Source organism: Ascaphus truei, chromosome 14, assembly GCF_040206685.1.
Source record: "Ascaphus truei isolate aAscTru1 chromosome 14, aAscTru1.hap1, whole genome shotgun sequence".
Classification (NCBI taxonomy): Eukaryota; Metazoa; Chordata; class Amphibia; order Anura; family Ascaphidae; genus Ascaphus; species Ascaphus truei.
This window is the reverse complement of record NC_134496.1, coordinates 26,857,672-26,873,649: the sequence shown is the minus strand read 5'-3', so window position 1 is coordinate 26,873,649 and position 15,978 is coordinate 26,857,672. Positions and strand designations below refer to the sequence as shown.

Sequence of the window (15,978 nt, the reverse complement as noted above, 5' to 3'; positions counted from 1 at the left end):
CACACCAGAGCCCCCTCTAAATAGTTTCTGTAAGTTCTACCTACTTTCCACTTAGATTGTAAGCTCTACGGGGCAGGGTCTCCTTTCCCTAACGTTACTTTTATGTCTGGAAGCGCTTATTCCCCCTATGTGTTATATTATTATGTCACATGTGTTACTGCTGTGTAGCGCGATGTACATGGATGGCGCGATATAAATAAAGATACACATACAACACACACTGGTCCAGTAGAAGGTATCACTTCCTGCAACATATAGATAGTGTGTCAAGCTGCCTGTCCTGTGTGACCTGCAGACACCAAGCAGCTGAGATGTGAGGCCCGGGTGGGAGGTAACTTTTTTTTTTCGCATTGTGATGGAATTAGGAGGGGCTCGGATCACAGTAAGGGTCTGAGTAAGATAAAGGGCTCTCAGCCAGCAGCGCACACACAAATCACAAACTCCCGCAGCCCAAGCCTGTCCCCAGCAACCCGCAGACATGACCAGCGACTTCAACGGATACTGGAAGATGTCCAGCAACGAGAATTTCGAGGAGTATCTGAAAGCACTGGGTGAGTGTGAGTATAAAGGACGGGCATTGTCAGCCAGAGCCGACATGTCTGCTGTTTACGCTCAGAACTGTGTGTTTTGTGTGGATCATTGCAAAGTTAACCTTTTAAGTACGAGAGAACCCGTAATACATCCAGTCTGTCACCCGCAACGTCTAGGAGGTGACATTACAAAGACACCGATGACAGATGTAGACAATTGTGGCCCACGTTATCTCCAGTTTTTAATTCCGTTTCCCAACTCGTTCCCCTAATCCGTCCATGAAATGTCTGTGAATTGACTGTTTAACCCTGTTTTTTTAATGTAACCATGTATTGTTATAACTCTGTGCCCAGGACATACTTGAAAAAGAGAGGTAACTCTAAATCCATTACTTCCTGGGAAAAGTGTGTGTGTGTGTGTGTGTGTGTGTGTGTGTGTGTGTGTGTGTGTGTGTGTGTGTGTGTGTGTGTGTGTGTGTGTGTGTGTGTGTGTGTGTGTGTGTGTGTGTGTGTGTGTGTGTGTGTGTGTGTGTGTGTAAAATTCCGGATTTTTTGGTTTCCTAAACGTTTAATCTTGACTGATAACATTTGGGGAATCGGGATGTAAGCTGCTCAAACGTCATCTGGTTTTATTTACTTTGTATATCTTCAACATACTCCATAGCGCGGTACAACAAGCAGGGTATTTGTTTTCTTAAATACACAGATTATTACTAGTAGGCTTGAGGAATCCTAGTTCAAAGAGCTTGCAATCTACTGAGTAAACCAGTAGGATTCCCAAGTGCTTGGGATTTAGGGGGGGGGGGGGATTTTGAATATCTGTATTTAGGATGCTAGTAACTTCTTCAGTGCTGGAGAGCAGCAAAAATAAAATGCAACGGTTCTCTCTGCTTTTCTGTAATGCACATGTGAGGTACAGATGTTTTGCAGCGGATCTTCAAACAAAGACAAGTAACGCCGCCCTCCTGCAACTAGGACTCTGATTCTAACCCTTTTGCAACAATTCAGGTTCCTGCAGGTCTCTCAGGCAGTGGAACGGTTAATTGTAACGATTACACCATTTCATTAAGAACTAACCTCCCCCTCCTCTGTTTATGAAATTTAAAACACAACAGGTGGGGTTTTTATTATATATAATGGGGGGGGGGGGGTCGTATTCAGGATTGTGCATTGTAATGTGGGAAAGGGTTTTTTAAAGAGGTGTTTTTATAAAAAAGGAAAAAAGTGATGAGGACAAGGATGGACCTATGATGTTTCTTTTTATTACTTGGAAAATGTTAAAGGCCAAGAAGTAAAACCTTGCCCCTTCTCTGGCCCCAAACCCTCCTTCGCAGAGAGAGAACAAAGTGTAACCTTATCACTTTAACACTCTGAATAATTTCTCAGTCTGAAGGGATATTTTGGGTTTAATATCCCGGAAAGATTACCGTTTAACTTGAATCAGACTCTTATCTGGCCGTACAAAGATGTCATTGTTTGCGATGTGTGCAGTGATCCTTGCCTTGCCTGCTCCCCAGTAGCACGGTGTTTAATTCAGACTCTGGCTGCCTGATGATTCCATGAAGAACGGAGGATTGCATTGCAGGAGCGTCTGGCAGAGACAAGGTTAAAGCTCCAAGCCTGTAGCAAAGGAGGAGTTAATTCTGAGTGCTTTGCTGTCCCTGAAGTGGGAGCCGAATGCTGAACTCTGAGCTCGCATTATTTTTATACAAAGTGTTTTTTTCCACATTACCCAAAGACGATGATTGACAGCTGGGATGCAGGCTGTCTGATGCCCCCAGCCCTGCCCAAGTGAAGACTGTTGGGTTATTTATAGGAATCCCAGTCATTTTATTTCCCCTGTAAACCTCCCAAGTTTACAAATGTTCAATTTACCATTAAAAAGTCAGTTACAGGTAGGACCAAAGTGACTTGCGAAGACTGACTATCTCAATAAAACACGTTATGGTCATTGGATCACTTTCTCCTACAGTATGTGAGACTGACCCTTTAATCCAGGCCTGCACAACTCCAGTCCTCGAGGGCCGCAAACAGGCCAGGTTTTCAGGATATCCCTACTTAAGCACAGCTGGCTTAATTAGTGGCTCAGTATGACTGAGCCACTAATTAAGCCAGCTGTGCTTAAGTAGGGATATCCTGAAAACCTGGCCTGTTTGCGGCCCTCGAGGACTGGAGTTGTGCAGGCCTGCTTTAATCCATTAAACCTGTCAATGTAATTAGGTCACTTTGCATGTACTAAGACTGACCCTTTAACCCATTAAACACATAACTGTCATTGGGGCATTTTACTCCTATGTGAGATGAACCCATTAAACACGTCACTATCATTGGGGCACTTTGCTCCTACGTGAGACTGACCATTTAACCTCATGATTGCCAGGAGACTCGCAATGCATTGTGTCTGAACCCCAGCACCCACCCATCCTCTAGCTGACTTGTCACAAAGGGGTTAATGTTTGCTTCATAGTTTCAAATAGGTTAAAAAGCCAGGCCCACAAACACTTTTGATGGAATTATTCGGCACTTCTACAAATGAATCACTGTGACAGACATATTTCATGCTCCTGTAAAAATTGTTTTAAAAATTAACATTCCTGTGAAATTAAAAACCACTTCGGGGTTTGGAAGAAACAGGCGATCAAGGTAAAAAGTGCAGAATATTTCTAAAAGGTAAAAAATATTTGTAACCTTCTGCAGTGTTTAACAATTCGTTGTGCAGCTTCTGAGCCATGAATGGGTTAAAAATCAACAGGATTTGCACCGTAACTGTATATAAAAATAATAATAAAAAAAAATGTATGTATGTCATGGTGGGTAAGGAAAGTGACACGTATAGGGTTCCATGATTCAATGGATCAGAAGTGAAGAGTGACACACTGTGCTCATTTGAATGTCATTACCCAGAATCCCTGCCTGCAGTGGCACCACTGTTTGCTAAGCGATAATGGGGAAAGACAGGGTTGCAGATCTGCCTGAGACATGCAAATGCAGCGCAAGTGGTATTTTTATTTACTCTATAAATATATTACAAATATTTATGATTTAATATATTAATATAAATCCTAACCACATAAGTATCTTATTATTATCTGCATCCCTCCAAATCCCGTCTAGAAAGGACCCAGTAGGATTGTGTATTTCGGCGGTGGGGGGAGGCGATTAAAATTCTTCTCCCCTTCTCATCCCGCAGACGTCAACGTGGCTATCCGAAAAATCGCCACCTTGCTGAAGCCAGACAAAGATATCATTCAGGACGGGGACCGCATGGTGATTAAAACCCTCAGCACTTTTCGGAATTACATCATGGAGTTTGACGTGGGAACGGAGTTCGAGGAGGATTTATCCGGGGTGGATGATCGGAAATGCATGGTGAGAATTAAGGCCGGATTATCCCGTTCCCTTACAAAGAAACCCTTATTGAGCATGGGGGGGTGAAAATCAGGCTTCATTGTTAGACAACAACACGTGTGCCGCTGTTGGCGACACACGTGTGATCTGAATAAATGCAAGCGGAATCATTCTTTTCGAGGTGCAATCCCTGCTAGTGTGCAGAAAATCCTTGTGTAATTAATGTACCAATGGAATTGGGTCCCACATGAAGACGGACGGAAAGCAAACGTTGTTTTGGTGTCTTTAAGAATAATTTTCTTTTTATCAGGGGGCTCTGAACTTGTCAATCAAATGTTTACTCTAGCCAAGGGGTGCGCAAAGTGAGGGCGGGGGGGCGAGACTTTCTAGGGGGGGGGGCGCGGCGGTTAAAGAGGCCCCGCGCTTCCTCGAAGGCATTTAAGTTAAATGCCAGGGATCGCGTGAGGCCTCTGTAACTTCACTTGCCTTGCCTTCCAGCGACACGTCGTCATGGCAACCCGGCATCAAATGGCGTCATGTGACATCGTGTTGCCATTGCAACGTGCAGTCACATGACCCCGCTGCATCATTTGACAACGGAGCCAAACAGGGGGGAGTGCAGGCAGGGGGGCGCAGGAAGAAAACTTTGCACTCTCCTGCTCTAGTCAAGCGGTGATTCTTCTGCGGGGGGAGGGGCGCGGGCGGTTGCAGAGGTCCCGCGCTTTTCCCCAAGGCATTTCATTTAATGCAGGGGGATCCCTTACCTTGTTTCAGGTGTCGCCATGGCAACGTGACAAGCGTCAAATGACGCTGCGGGTCACGTGACGTCGGATGTAAGGTAGAGGGGGCGCCTTACCAGGGCAAGCTAGACAGGGGGGGCGCAGCAGGAAAAGTTTGCGCTCCCCTGCTTTAGCCCATCCTGTCTGAGCCATAAAGATAAAGAGGGAGGAGAGAGGGGGCTTTGCCTGCGCAAACTCCTCTTCAGCACACAGTGATATCAGACAGAAGGAAGCAGCCAGAGGACATCAAACCCCTCCCAAGTCTCGGGTCACCAGGTTTAATTACTAACTTAAAGCAGCAGTTACCACCGTGAACCCCATTTTTATTTTATATAGGTGGGAGGCAGGGGGTCCAAGGAACTGAACCCTGTTAATTTCAGCTCCCTGCTTCCAGAGATACTTACCAGAGAATCGGCTGCCGGTACTTCCTGGTTGTTTCAAGTCCTGCGTCACCGCTTCCTATTCACGTAACGCGGAAGATTTAAACCTGCAGTTTGTTCCCACTGGAGGGGGACGCTACCGGCGCACTTTCCCCGGCAAGTATCTGGGGAAACAGGGGGTCCCCAGATGTGGGATGAACACGGTTTAGTTCCGGGAACCCCCTGCTCTCTACGCAGGTAAAAAAAACAAAACAATAAAACGAGCAGGCGGTTTTGGGGACAACCGCTGGTGTTGAGGCTGCAGCTTGAGTATATCACAATATTTGTTGCGCTTTATTATAGTTTTTTTCACTGGATTGAAAAACTAAATGATTCAACAAAACTTCCAGGTGTGAAAGTGGGTCTGAAAGAAAACGTTTTTTTTTAAATCAATATATTGAAGCGCTATATTCTCCGTTAAATTGTTAAGGGACAATTTCTCCCGCGCCAAAGTCACGCCACTTCCTTAACTGTGAACCGAATCTAACTTTTTCTGGAGCCGTTCCAGCCCTTTTAACCTATTTGTCGCCATAGCAGAGCAACTATGCAGTGCTAAATTAACTCTTCCGCTGCCAGTTGTGATGCATTTGCTGGCCCATCTGGCAGGGGAAGGGTTAAGCTATGCTTTGAACAACCTGATTGGTATTCAAAGCGTTCTATTCGTCCAGCGGTAACGCAGCAACAGAACCAGTAACGGTTTCAATTTTATAACTGCAGGGATCGGCCTCAGCGTAGCTCTCCTGCATGCCCTGGAAGAAGGCGAGATCCAATTAGCCCTACGGGGAAAGCCTCGGAATTCAGGTCTCCCACCCTCTGTTCTTGTTTTCAACGGGTCAGACCAGGGGCTCGAGCAACCCTACACGCATTAATCCCTTCACTGTCGGCAACGCGTTGATGTGTCATTAGGATCCCACGAGGTTCTGTAACTCCAGCTTCAGAACATCTGGATGCAGTTTACAAAGCACTCTGGTAGCTGCCGCTGGCCCTCGTCCTTTATAAACACCCACTTCCTTTGCGCTGGAGTTCTTTGACATAAAGACTATCTGCTCGCCCTCCCCAAACTGTTTGGCTAATGAGGCCATGCCAGTAGCATATAAGGGGTTAAATCTCCCCTTTGCCTGGAAGCTACAACCGCCTGATACACTTTCTACCCTCCAACTCGACTCTTTGCCATCTGGTTTCTGAGACAGCACTAAGAAAAGTGGCCAATGACATACCCATAGTTAAGTCTAAGGGTCACTTCTATTAATTCTCTTGGATCTCTCCAACGTCTTCAATACTGTTGATCACCCCCTTCTCCTGAACACTCTCCACTAGGCTCTGTGAGACAGCTTTCTGGTTCACGTCCTAGCTTTCCAACCACTCCTTCAGTGTTTTCTTCTCTGGTGACTCCTCATCTTCACTACTTGTGGGGCACCAACAGAAAGAGGGCCCTCTCCTCTTCTCACTCACTCTACTCCTCTGCTCTTGGTGAACTAATACAATCTTTGGATTGCAGTATCATCTATATGCTGATGACATACAATTTTCTCTCCTGCCCTGACCTCTCCCCTTCTCTCCTGTCCCGTGTCTCTCTGCAATCTCCTACTGGATGTCCCACCATTACCTCAAGCTTAACATGTCCAAAACAGAACGAATACTCTCTTCCCACTTCTACTGCCACCACTATACCCACACTCTTCCTCACTGTCAATAAGACCACAATCTCATCAACACCTCAAGCTGGCTGTCTAGAGGTAATCTTTGACTCCGATCTGTCCTTTTATTCCTCAAACTCAGTCCCTCACAAAGTCCTGCCATCTCTACCTTCGAAATATCGCCAAGATATGCCCTTTTCTCACTCGTGATGAGAAATCCTAATTCACTCGTTCATTTTGTTCCACCTTGACTACTGCAACATGCTCTTAGTTGTTATTACCCTTGTGCCCTACACTGGCTTCCCATATCCTCTAGAATCAAATTTAAAACCCTAGTTCTGACTTACAAAGATCTCAACAATGCTGCCCCCCCCCCTCTTACATCTCAGCCCTCATCCCTAAATACATACCTAAACCACCCCTACGTTCTGCCCACGACATCCACATTTCCTCCTCCCTTGCTGCCTCCTCTCTCTCTGGAATTCCCTGCTATGTACCATCAGACTCTCCCCCAGCTTTCAGACATTTAAAAACTTTTTATGTAATATACATAACTCTGGACCCCCATTGTACCATGCTGCAGAATATGTTGGCACTTGACAAATAAACAATAATAATAAGTCCAGGTGATTGACACAGTATAGGAATTTTCTATGGTTGTCGATACAGGGCCAGTTTGTTCCTCGACTGCCAACTATTCTCCACTGCCATGGAGAACTGACTCTCTTAGTAACAGGTCCCCTTCATCCTATGATGGTTATAGATGGAACTGACCTTGTAGGTTTAGAAACCCTCCCACTTGGAAAATGCTTGCTGCATATCTTGGTATAGATCTTCTACTGAGTAACATAGTTACATAGTGGATGATGTTGAAAAAATACATACGTCCATCAAGTTCAACCTATACTAAATTTAGACGACAGATACTTATCCTATACCGTTAGTCCTCGGTATCCGACGATCCGTTATCCGTCGCCTCATCATGCAGTCCCCTTTAAGCATTATCCGACATCGGAACCACTTATCCGACATTTATCCCCATGGATTTACATGGGCCGATGATCCATTATCCGAGGGCGGTTTGTGGGACGCATTCCGGCGGATAAGCGAGAACCTCCTCTATTTATATTGGAAGGCAAACAAAAAAAACGAGTTTTCTAACGATATCTCATAAGGGGAAAAATAAATTCCTTCCTGACTCCAAATATTTTGGGAAACAGATTACTCCCTGGATCAACATTGTTCCTGTTTTTACTTATTTGGTATATCTCTGTATATCGTTCCTTTCTAAAAAGATGTAAAACTTTTTTTTTTTTAAGATATTTATTGTATCTGCTATCACAGTTTCCAAGGGTAATGAATTCCACATTGTAACTGTCCTTACTGTAAAGAACCCTTTCCTTTGTTGCTGGTGAAATCTTCTTTACTCCAATCTTAAGGTATGTATAACCCCGTGTCATTTGTACTGCCTCTGGGATGAATAGTTATTTTGAAAGAGTTGTATTGTCCCTGAATATATTTATATATATAGTTATCATATCCCTTCTAAGACGCCACTTTTCTAATGTAAACAAATCTAATTTAGCCATCCTCTCCTCATAAATCAGATTATCCATCCCTTTTATTAATTGTGTGGCTCTTCTCTGCACTCTATAGTTCCATAATGTCTTTTCTAAGGAGTGGTGCCCCAAATTATACTCCATATTCAAGGTGTAGTCTTACTAATGCTTTGTAAAGGGGCATAATTATGTTTACTTCCCTTCCATTCATGCTTGAAGGCCTGGGACCCGCTGCGCCCGGCGGCGCGGGCGGCTGCACGGGCTTTCCCCACCAGCAGGGGAATCCTCCCGAGCCGGTCCTGGTCCCCCCTGGCTGCACAGCTCACTACACGCTGTGGCGCGTCAGCCGCTACGGGATACAAGAGAATGGTGATCCCTAGCGTCGACGCGTCACGTGGTGTGGCTGTGAGCCAATGAGGAGGTTAGGCTTCGGGAGGAGAGGCTGTAGGGAGCGGGGAGGAGTGTGGAGGGACAGCAGCGTGAGTGTGTGTGTGTATGTGTGTGTCTGAGTGCCTATCTGTGTTTGTGTATGTGTGTGTCTGAGTGCGTGAGTGCCTGCCTCTGTGTATGTGTGTGTCTGAGTGCGTGAGTGCCTGTCTCTGTCAGTGTATGTGTGTATGTGTATGAGTGCCTGCCTGCCTGCGTGTGTGTGTGTGTGTGTGTGTGTGTGTGTGTGTGAGTGAGAGCATGTCTGCGTGTGTGAGAGAGTGCCTGCGTGTGTGTATGAGTGTGTGTGTGTGTTGCTTCCATCAGCAGCTCCAGCCCGAGCCCGTGGAGGGAGGGAGGGGGGAGAGTAGCGGGTCCCTCCGCTAAAGCCACGCCCCCCCTCCCACTCCCGCCCACCTCCCGCTCCCTACAGACCGCATATCGCGGTCTGTGTATGTCAGCGCCCCACCTGTCTGCAGTGCGGGAGCGCTGATGGAGGGAGCGGGGCCTTAGCCTAAGGCCTTGCCCCCGCTGCCTGCTACAGCGTCCGCTGTGGCGGACGCTGCGCTCACGAGAGCCCTCCCCGCAATGGCGCCGGGCCCGCTGCGAGGGGGGGCCGCAGCGCTCGCGCGAGAGCTACTCCTGCTCTCAATAGAATTGAGAGCAGGAACTCGCGTCGAGCGGCTAGGCACGCCCCCCGGCGGTTCAGCCAATGAGGGCGAACCTGCCGGGTGACGTCATGGCCGCGCCCCCGTCACTCCTCCGCCACGCCCCCCCCGGTCTCTGCTCCTGCAGTGAGCTGCAGACCGGGGAATCGCCGGAACGCGCAGCCAAAAGCGCGGCCGCGCATTACAGTGCCGTGACCGGGGCCTTCGCCTTATGCAAGATAAGATCTTGTTTGCTTTTGCAGCTACAGCATGACTTTGGGCACTATTGCAAAGCCTGCTATCTACAAGCACTCCTTAAGTCTCTGCCTCAAGGATTCTCCTAATTTATCCCTATTTAATTTGTACGTCACCTGTTTATTCTTGTTTTCCAAATGCATAACCTTATATGTATCTGTATTAAACCTCATCTGCCATTTACCTGCCCAAGTTTCCAGTCTAGCCAAGTTCTTATGGAGAGAAATTACATCCTGCTCTGATTCTACTACCTTACACAATTTAGTGTCTTCAGCAAAGATGGAGACTTTGCTCTCTATGCCAACCTCAATGTCATTAACAAACAAGTTTAAAAAGTAGGGGTCCCAGTACCGACCCTTGAGACACTCCACTGACAACTTTAGGCCAACTTGAAAATGTTCCATTTATGACAACTCTGTTGTCTATCCCTCAACCAGTTTTCAATCCAGGTGCAAATATTTTTATGGAGTTCAATTTGCTTTATTTTGTACACTAACCTTGAGTGGAACTGTATCAAAAGCCTTTGCAAAATCTTAGTAGACCACATCAACTGCATTACCCTGGTCTAAATTCCTACTTACCTCCTCAAAGAAACTAATAAGGTTAGTCTGGCACAACCTATCCTTCATAAATCAATGCTGACTATTATTAATAATTTTGTTTTCTATTATGTATTCCTGAATATTATCTCGTACTAAACCTTTAAGTAGCTTCCCCACTATTGAAATACGCTTACAGGTCTGTACTTCCCCGGTTGTGATGTAGCGCCCTTTTTAAATATACAGTGGCATTACGGAAATTCGGAAACAGAAAAGCAGTTATTGATGTTCATGAGTCTAGAAAGGGTTCCAAAACCATTTCTAAGGATTTAGGGCTCGACTAAACCACTGTTAGACAGTCTACAAATGGAGAAAGATCAAGACCACAGTCACACTACCCAGGAGTGGTCATCCTACCCAAATCTCTCCAAGAACCAACTTGCAAATTATTCTGAAGCCAGGGCACGTTGGTATGAATGGCTCCCGATAGCATTAACACAGTTCCCTTTTAAATCACTCCAAGTCCTGTAATATTTCCTCCACTTTATTGGGAAAAGGTAGTAGGGTACAGATACTTGTGGATGGTGTGTAGTGGTGATTATTAGTTAGAAACCGGTAAAAAAGAGATGGCCTCACCAAGGGTTATAAACAGAGAAAGGTTCTTTACTCACTGTCTCCAGGGTTGAAAAGGAAGTGAGGTGCGGTGTGGGCAAAGGAAAAGTCTAGGGGCAGACCATGTCTGAACAAACAGGAGGGGGGGCAGACTAGCCCATTCTGGTGAGGATCTCAGAGACTGCTGTAGCAGCTCACTGATGTCATGCTCGCAGGCAAGGAGTGCAACATTGTTGCAAGCCACGCAGGCACAGTATGTGTCTGCAGACTCCATGCAGCTGGGAATAAACTCTGACAGGCAGAAACTGCAAAGGAGAGAGGGGGGTGAGTCAGAAATGTGGCTCTTGTTCCATAACACTCCCCGTCTGGTATCTGTAGATACCACTATATGGCAAGCTATGTGGAACATATGTGCAATACATACAACATAACAATATACTGCAAAGGTCCATATTTCCATAGCAATGTGATACCGGCTGGTACCACTGGCATCAAAGTCCTTTGGCCAGGCTTTCCAGTAAGGGAATCCAGGTGGTTGCGCAGCTCTTGGTTAGCTTGACGCACCACAATGTCTCTTAAAAGTCCACGGCACTGGTAACCAGTTTTTCCCCATCACAGTCCGATTTGGGCATTAGAAGGATAGTCTCTGTAATGGGTCTTAAGAAAGTTTTAACGATCCCATTCTGGGCCACTCGTACTTCCACTTTGCGAACCTTTTCGTCTTCGCTTGGGATAGTTCTGATTATAAGTCCCATGGGCCATTCATTTCTTGCCACCTGTTTATCTTTCAACAAGACCACATCCCCCACTTGGATATCTGGTTTCACTGTTTGCCATTTGTGGCGTTCTTGGAGTGTCACCAGATACTCACGTCTCCAGCGATCCCAAAATGTGTTGGCCAAGTACTGCACCTGTCTCCACTGTCGTTTGTGCATATCCTTAGAGTGGAAGCCTTCGACTGGGGTGGGGACGTTCCCTACTTTCTGGGTCAGCAGCATTGCTGGTGTCAAAACGCTTGGCGATTCTGGATCTGTTGACACTGGGATTAAGGGCCTAGCATTGACTATTGCTGATATTTCGGCCATGAATGTGGTTAGCACTTCGTGAGTGAGTCGAGTCAGGTCGGTTTTTAGCATTATAGAATCCAAGATACGCCTAACCACTCCGATCATGCGCTCCCATGCTCCGCCCATGTGAGAGGAGTGAGGAGGGTTGAATGTCCACGTGCACTCTTGGTCGCGCAGGTATCTTTGGATACTATTGTCTCTATTGTCCTTAGTGTTTATTTGTAATTCCTTGCATGCTCCAACGAAATTGGTACCACAATCGGAGCGTATTTGTTTAACTGGTCCTCTGACTGCAAAGAACCTTCTGAGGGCATTTATGAAGCTTGAAGCATCCATAGATTCTATAACCTCGATGTGTATAGCTCGTGTACTCATGCAGGTGAAGAGTACCGCCCATCGTTTGCTGTTTGCTAGCCCGCCTCTAGTTCTACGTGAGATGACCATCCAGGGCCCAAATACATCGAGTCCTACATAGGTAAAGGGGGGTTCTGTGTTAAGTCTGTCGACAGGTAGATCCGCCATCCTTTGGTCTTGGCTTTTGCCTCTCAGCATTCGGCACCTAACACATTTGTGGAGATTACTGGCCACGCACCTTTTCATGCCAACGACCCAAATGCCCGCCGCCCTAATGGCGCCTTCGGTGAAGTGTCGTCCCTGATGCATGACTTGTTCGTGGTAGTGGCGCACCAACAAAGTGGCGATGTGATGCCGGCCAGGGATGATAAGAGGGTTGCTTTCCTCCCTGCTCAGTTGGGACTTATTGAGGCGGCCTCCTACTCTCATGAGGCCGTCTTTGTCGATGAAGGGATTCAACTTCCAAAGTGGACTGTTTTCGTTAACACTCTTCTTTCCGCGAATGCATTTGATCTCTTCCGCATATGTTTCTCTTTGAACATGACTGAGAACAGTTTCCTTAGCCTTTGTAATTTCCTCTACGGTGCGCAGCTCTTTGCAGATGTGCCAGCCGTGGCAGCCGGTAGTTTTACCATCTGGTGTCTGGCGGAAGGAGGAGGCTATATGCCCGAGACGGGCTACTGTTCGCAGAAGGGCCGTCGACTTTGAGAAGCGTTGGAATCGATGTGATCCGAATGCGTTTTTGTGCGATACATTGGTGAGTACCACGGATACTTGTAGGGGCCTTATCTCCGTATCCTTTTCGGGATCCACGAGTTCAAAATCGTCAACTGGGGTTGGTAGCGTTTCCGCAGGCTGCGCAAGAAACATTGGTCCTGTGAGCCACGACGTATTCTGCAGTTGAGATGCGGGTACTGATCTGGTGGCGTGATCTGCGGGATTTTGCTCTGTGGGCACGTGGTGCCATTGTTCTGGTTGGGTTGACTTCCTGATTCTTTCTACACGGTTAGCTACGTATACGTAGAATCTCCTTTTCTTATTGTAGATGTATCCCAGTACCACCTTGCTATCTGTGTAGAGTTTGACGGCATCTGGTTTGCTGTCCATCTCATTCTCGATAAGCTCCTCCAGTTCTACTGCTAACACTGCACCACACAGCTCGAGTCTGGGTATAGTATGGTCAGGTTGTGGCGCCAGCTTAGCTTTGCCAAGGATGAACCTGATGTGGCAACTTCCATCCACGTCCGTGGTTTTTAGGTAGGCCACCGCTGCTATAGCTTTGGTGGAGGCATCTGAGAACACGCAAAGCTCTTTGCTGTGTGCGGCGGTGAGAGATATAGGTGAATAGGGGCGTGGGATTTGAAGTTGCTCGAGGGCCTTCAAGGAGTGTTTCCACGTTTCCCACTCTTTCCGTTTTTCTGGAGGTAGTGGGGTGTCCCATTCCTGTTTTTCGAAGGACATTTCTCTGAGGAGGGACTTCCCTTGTATAGTGACAGGAGCCACGAATCCTAGCGGGTCGTAGAGACTGTTAACGGTGGACAGGACTCCGCGACGTGTGAAGGGTTTTTCTTCGATGGCTACCTGGAACGTAAAGGTGTCTGTTTTAAGATTCCAGCTTATCCCCAGGCTCCGCTGTATGGGAGGCGTATCGGTCCCCAGATCCAAATTCTTTAGATTGTTTGCTTGATCATCTGCGTGGAACGCCTTCATCACTGTGGCACTGTTGGAAGCTATTTTGTGCAACCTTAGGTTGGCCTTCGCTAACATCTTTTGTGTCCTCTTGAGTAGATCTACGGCTTCTTCTTCGGTGGGAACTGATTTTAATCCGTCGTCCACATAGAAGTCTCTTTCGACGAAGCTCCTGGCGTCTTTTCCGAACTCTGCTTCTCCGTCTTGGGCCGTTCTTCTGAGGCCGTAGGCTGCCACTGCAGGTGATGGGCTGTTCCCGAAGACATGTACTTTCATGCGGTACTCCGTGATTTCTTTTTCTATGTCGTCATCTTGGTACCACAGGAATCTTAGGTAGTTACGGTTGTCTTCTCGCACAAGGAAGCAGTGGAACATCTGTTGAATGTCTGCGGTTACGGCGATAGGTTCCTTGCGGAAGCGGATCAGCACTCCCAGAAGACTGTTCGTCAGATCCGGCCCGGTGAGGAGAACATCGTTTAGGGAGACTCCCTGATGCTGAGCGCTGGAGTCGAATACCACTCGGATTTGGCCAGGTTTCTGGGGGTGGTAGACGCCAAATGACGGGAGGTACCAGCATTCTTTGCCTTCTTTCAGTGGGGGCGCCAACTCTGCATGGCCACTGTGGAAGATTTTTTGCATGAAGGCCACAAAGTGTTCCTTGGTCTCCGTTTTCCTTTGTAGGTTGCGGCGGAGCGAAGCGAGCCTAGACATGGCATGGTCTCTGTTGTTTGGGAGGCGTCTTCTTGGCGAGCGGAAAGGTAGTGGGGCCACCCAACTGCCCAATTCGTCCTTGAAGAGCTCCTTATCCATTAACCTCAAGAATTCTTTGTCTTCCATTGATGGCGCCTGTTTGTCGTCGTCCTTTGTTGTCTGGAACACTGTACTCCCTAGGTCATTGGGGTATTTTCTTGCCACAGGCGCATCTCCGTAGTTCCTTTTGGTCTCGAGCTTCTCGTGGACCTGAAAGTGGTTCGGACAAGGTTTGAAGTGGGATATACGACCGTTCTCCAACAAGTTCGTCTGTAGGGCGCCTACGTTGTCGGGTCCTCGTATCCTGTCTATGCATACTTCTCCAACTACCACCCATCCTAGATCGAGCCTTTGGGCGCTTGGGCCGTTGTGGTCCCCATTTCGCTGTTCGCGGATCTTGTGTGCTCTCATGATGTCTCTGCCAAGTAGCAGCAGGATCTGGGCATCTTCGTCTAGTGGTGGGATATGATCGGCAATGGTTTTTAGATGGGGATGGTGTCGCGCCACGTCTGGCGTGGGGATCTCAGTCCTATCTTCCGCCATGTGATTGCACTCGATGAGTGTGGGAAGGGGCATGCTCACTTTGCCGTCTATTGAGCATATGGTGTAGCCATTCACTCTTCTCCCTGTAGTCTCCATTCGCCCTGCGCACGTTCTGAGAGTGTAAGGAGAAGTACTGTCTTGTATGCCGAACATATCGAAGAATTCTGACCTGACCAGCGATCGGTTGCTCTGGTCGTCGATGATTGCATACATCCGTTTGGCTCTTTGGGGTTGTCCCTCTGGGTGCACTGCTACCAGACATATTTTAGAGCAAGATCTACCGTCGTCTCCTTCTCCGCATACTTCTGTGCATTTGGATGCTACTGACGTCGGGGGGGGTGTGTCTCCCACTTCTTCCTCCCCGCCCTGCTTTGTCGGAGGGTTAGGGGCTTTGCTTGCTTTGGGCTTCATAGCTTCCGGGTGTAGAGCGGCTATGTGCCTGTCGCTATCGCACTCTGTGCATTTCATAGCTTCTTTGCAGTCCTTGAATAAATGAGTTGTGGAAGCACAACATTTGAAACAGGCTCCCCATTCCCTGAGTAGGTTCTTTCGCTCCTCTATGGGTTTCATCCTGAATCCGAAGCACTTGTTAAGTGGATGCGGCTTTTTGTGGATAGGGCATTCTTTGTTAAGGTCCCTTGGTTTTTTGTCCCTGTCGGCCGTCTGGCTGGGACTCGCGTGGGTCGTAGGGGGCACGTCCGTCCTGTGGACCGAGATGGGTGTTCTGGAGTCCTTGCACCTTGCTGTTGACCTTTCGTTCTTCGGGTGGCTGGCGCTGGATGTGGTTTGCGCCCCTAAGACGAAGCTGGGGTCGTTTCTTGTCT

At 47.6% G+C, this 15,978-nt stretch overlaps 1 protein-coding gene across 1 annotated transcript in view; it reads left to right on the top strand.

Annotated features, from left to right (window-relative positions):
- Positions 1 to 363: 363 nt before the first annotated feature.
- Positions 364 to 15,978, top strand: part of RBP1 (retinol binding protein 1) — a 33,805-nt gene continuing 18,190 nt past the window's right edge. The window contains exons 1-2 of the mRNA XM_075570161.1: positions 364 to 551; positions 3,721 to 3,899. Of these exons, the coding sequence (XP_075426276.1) occupies positions 479 to 551; positions 3,721 to 3,899 (252 nt within the window). The 5' untranslated portion in view covers positions 364 to 478. The remainder of the gene's footprint in view (positions 552 to 3,720; positions 3,900 to 15,978) is intronic.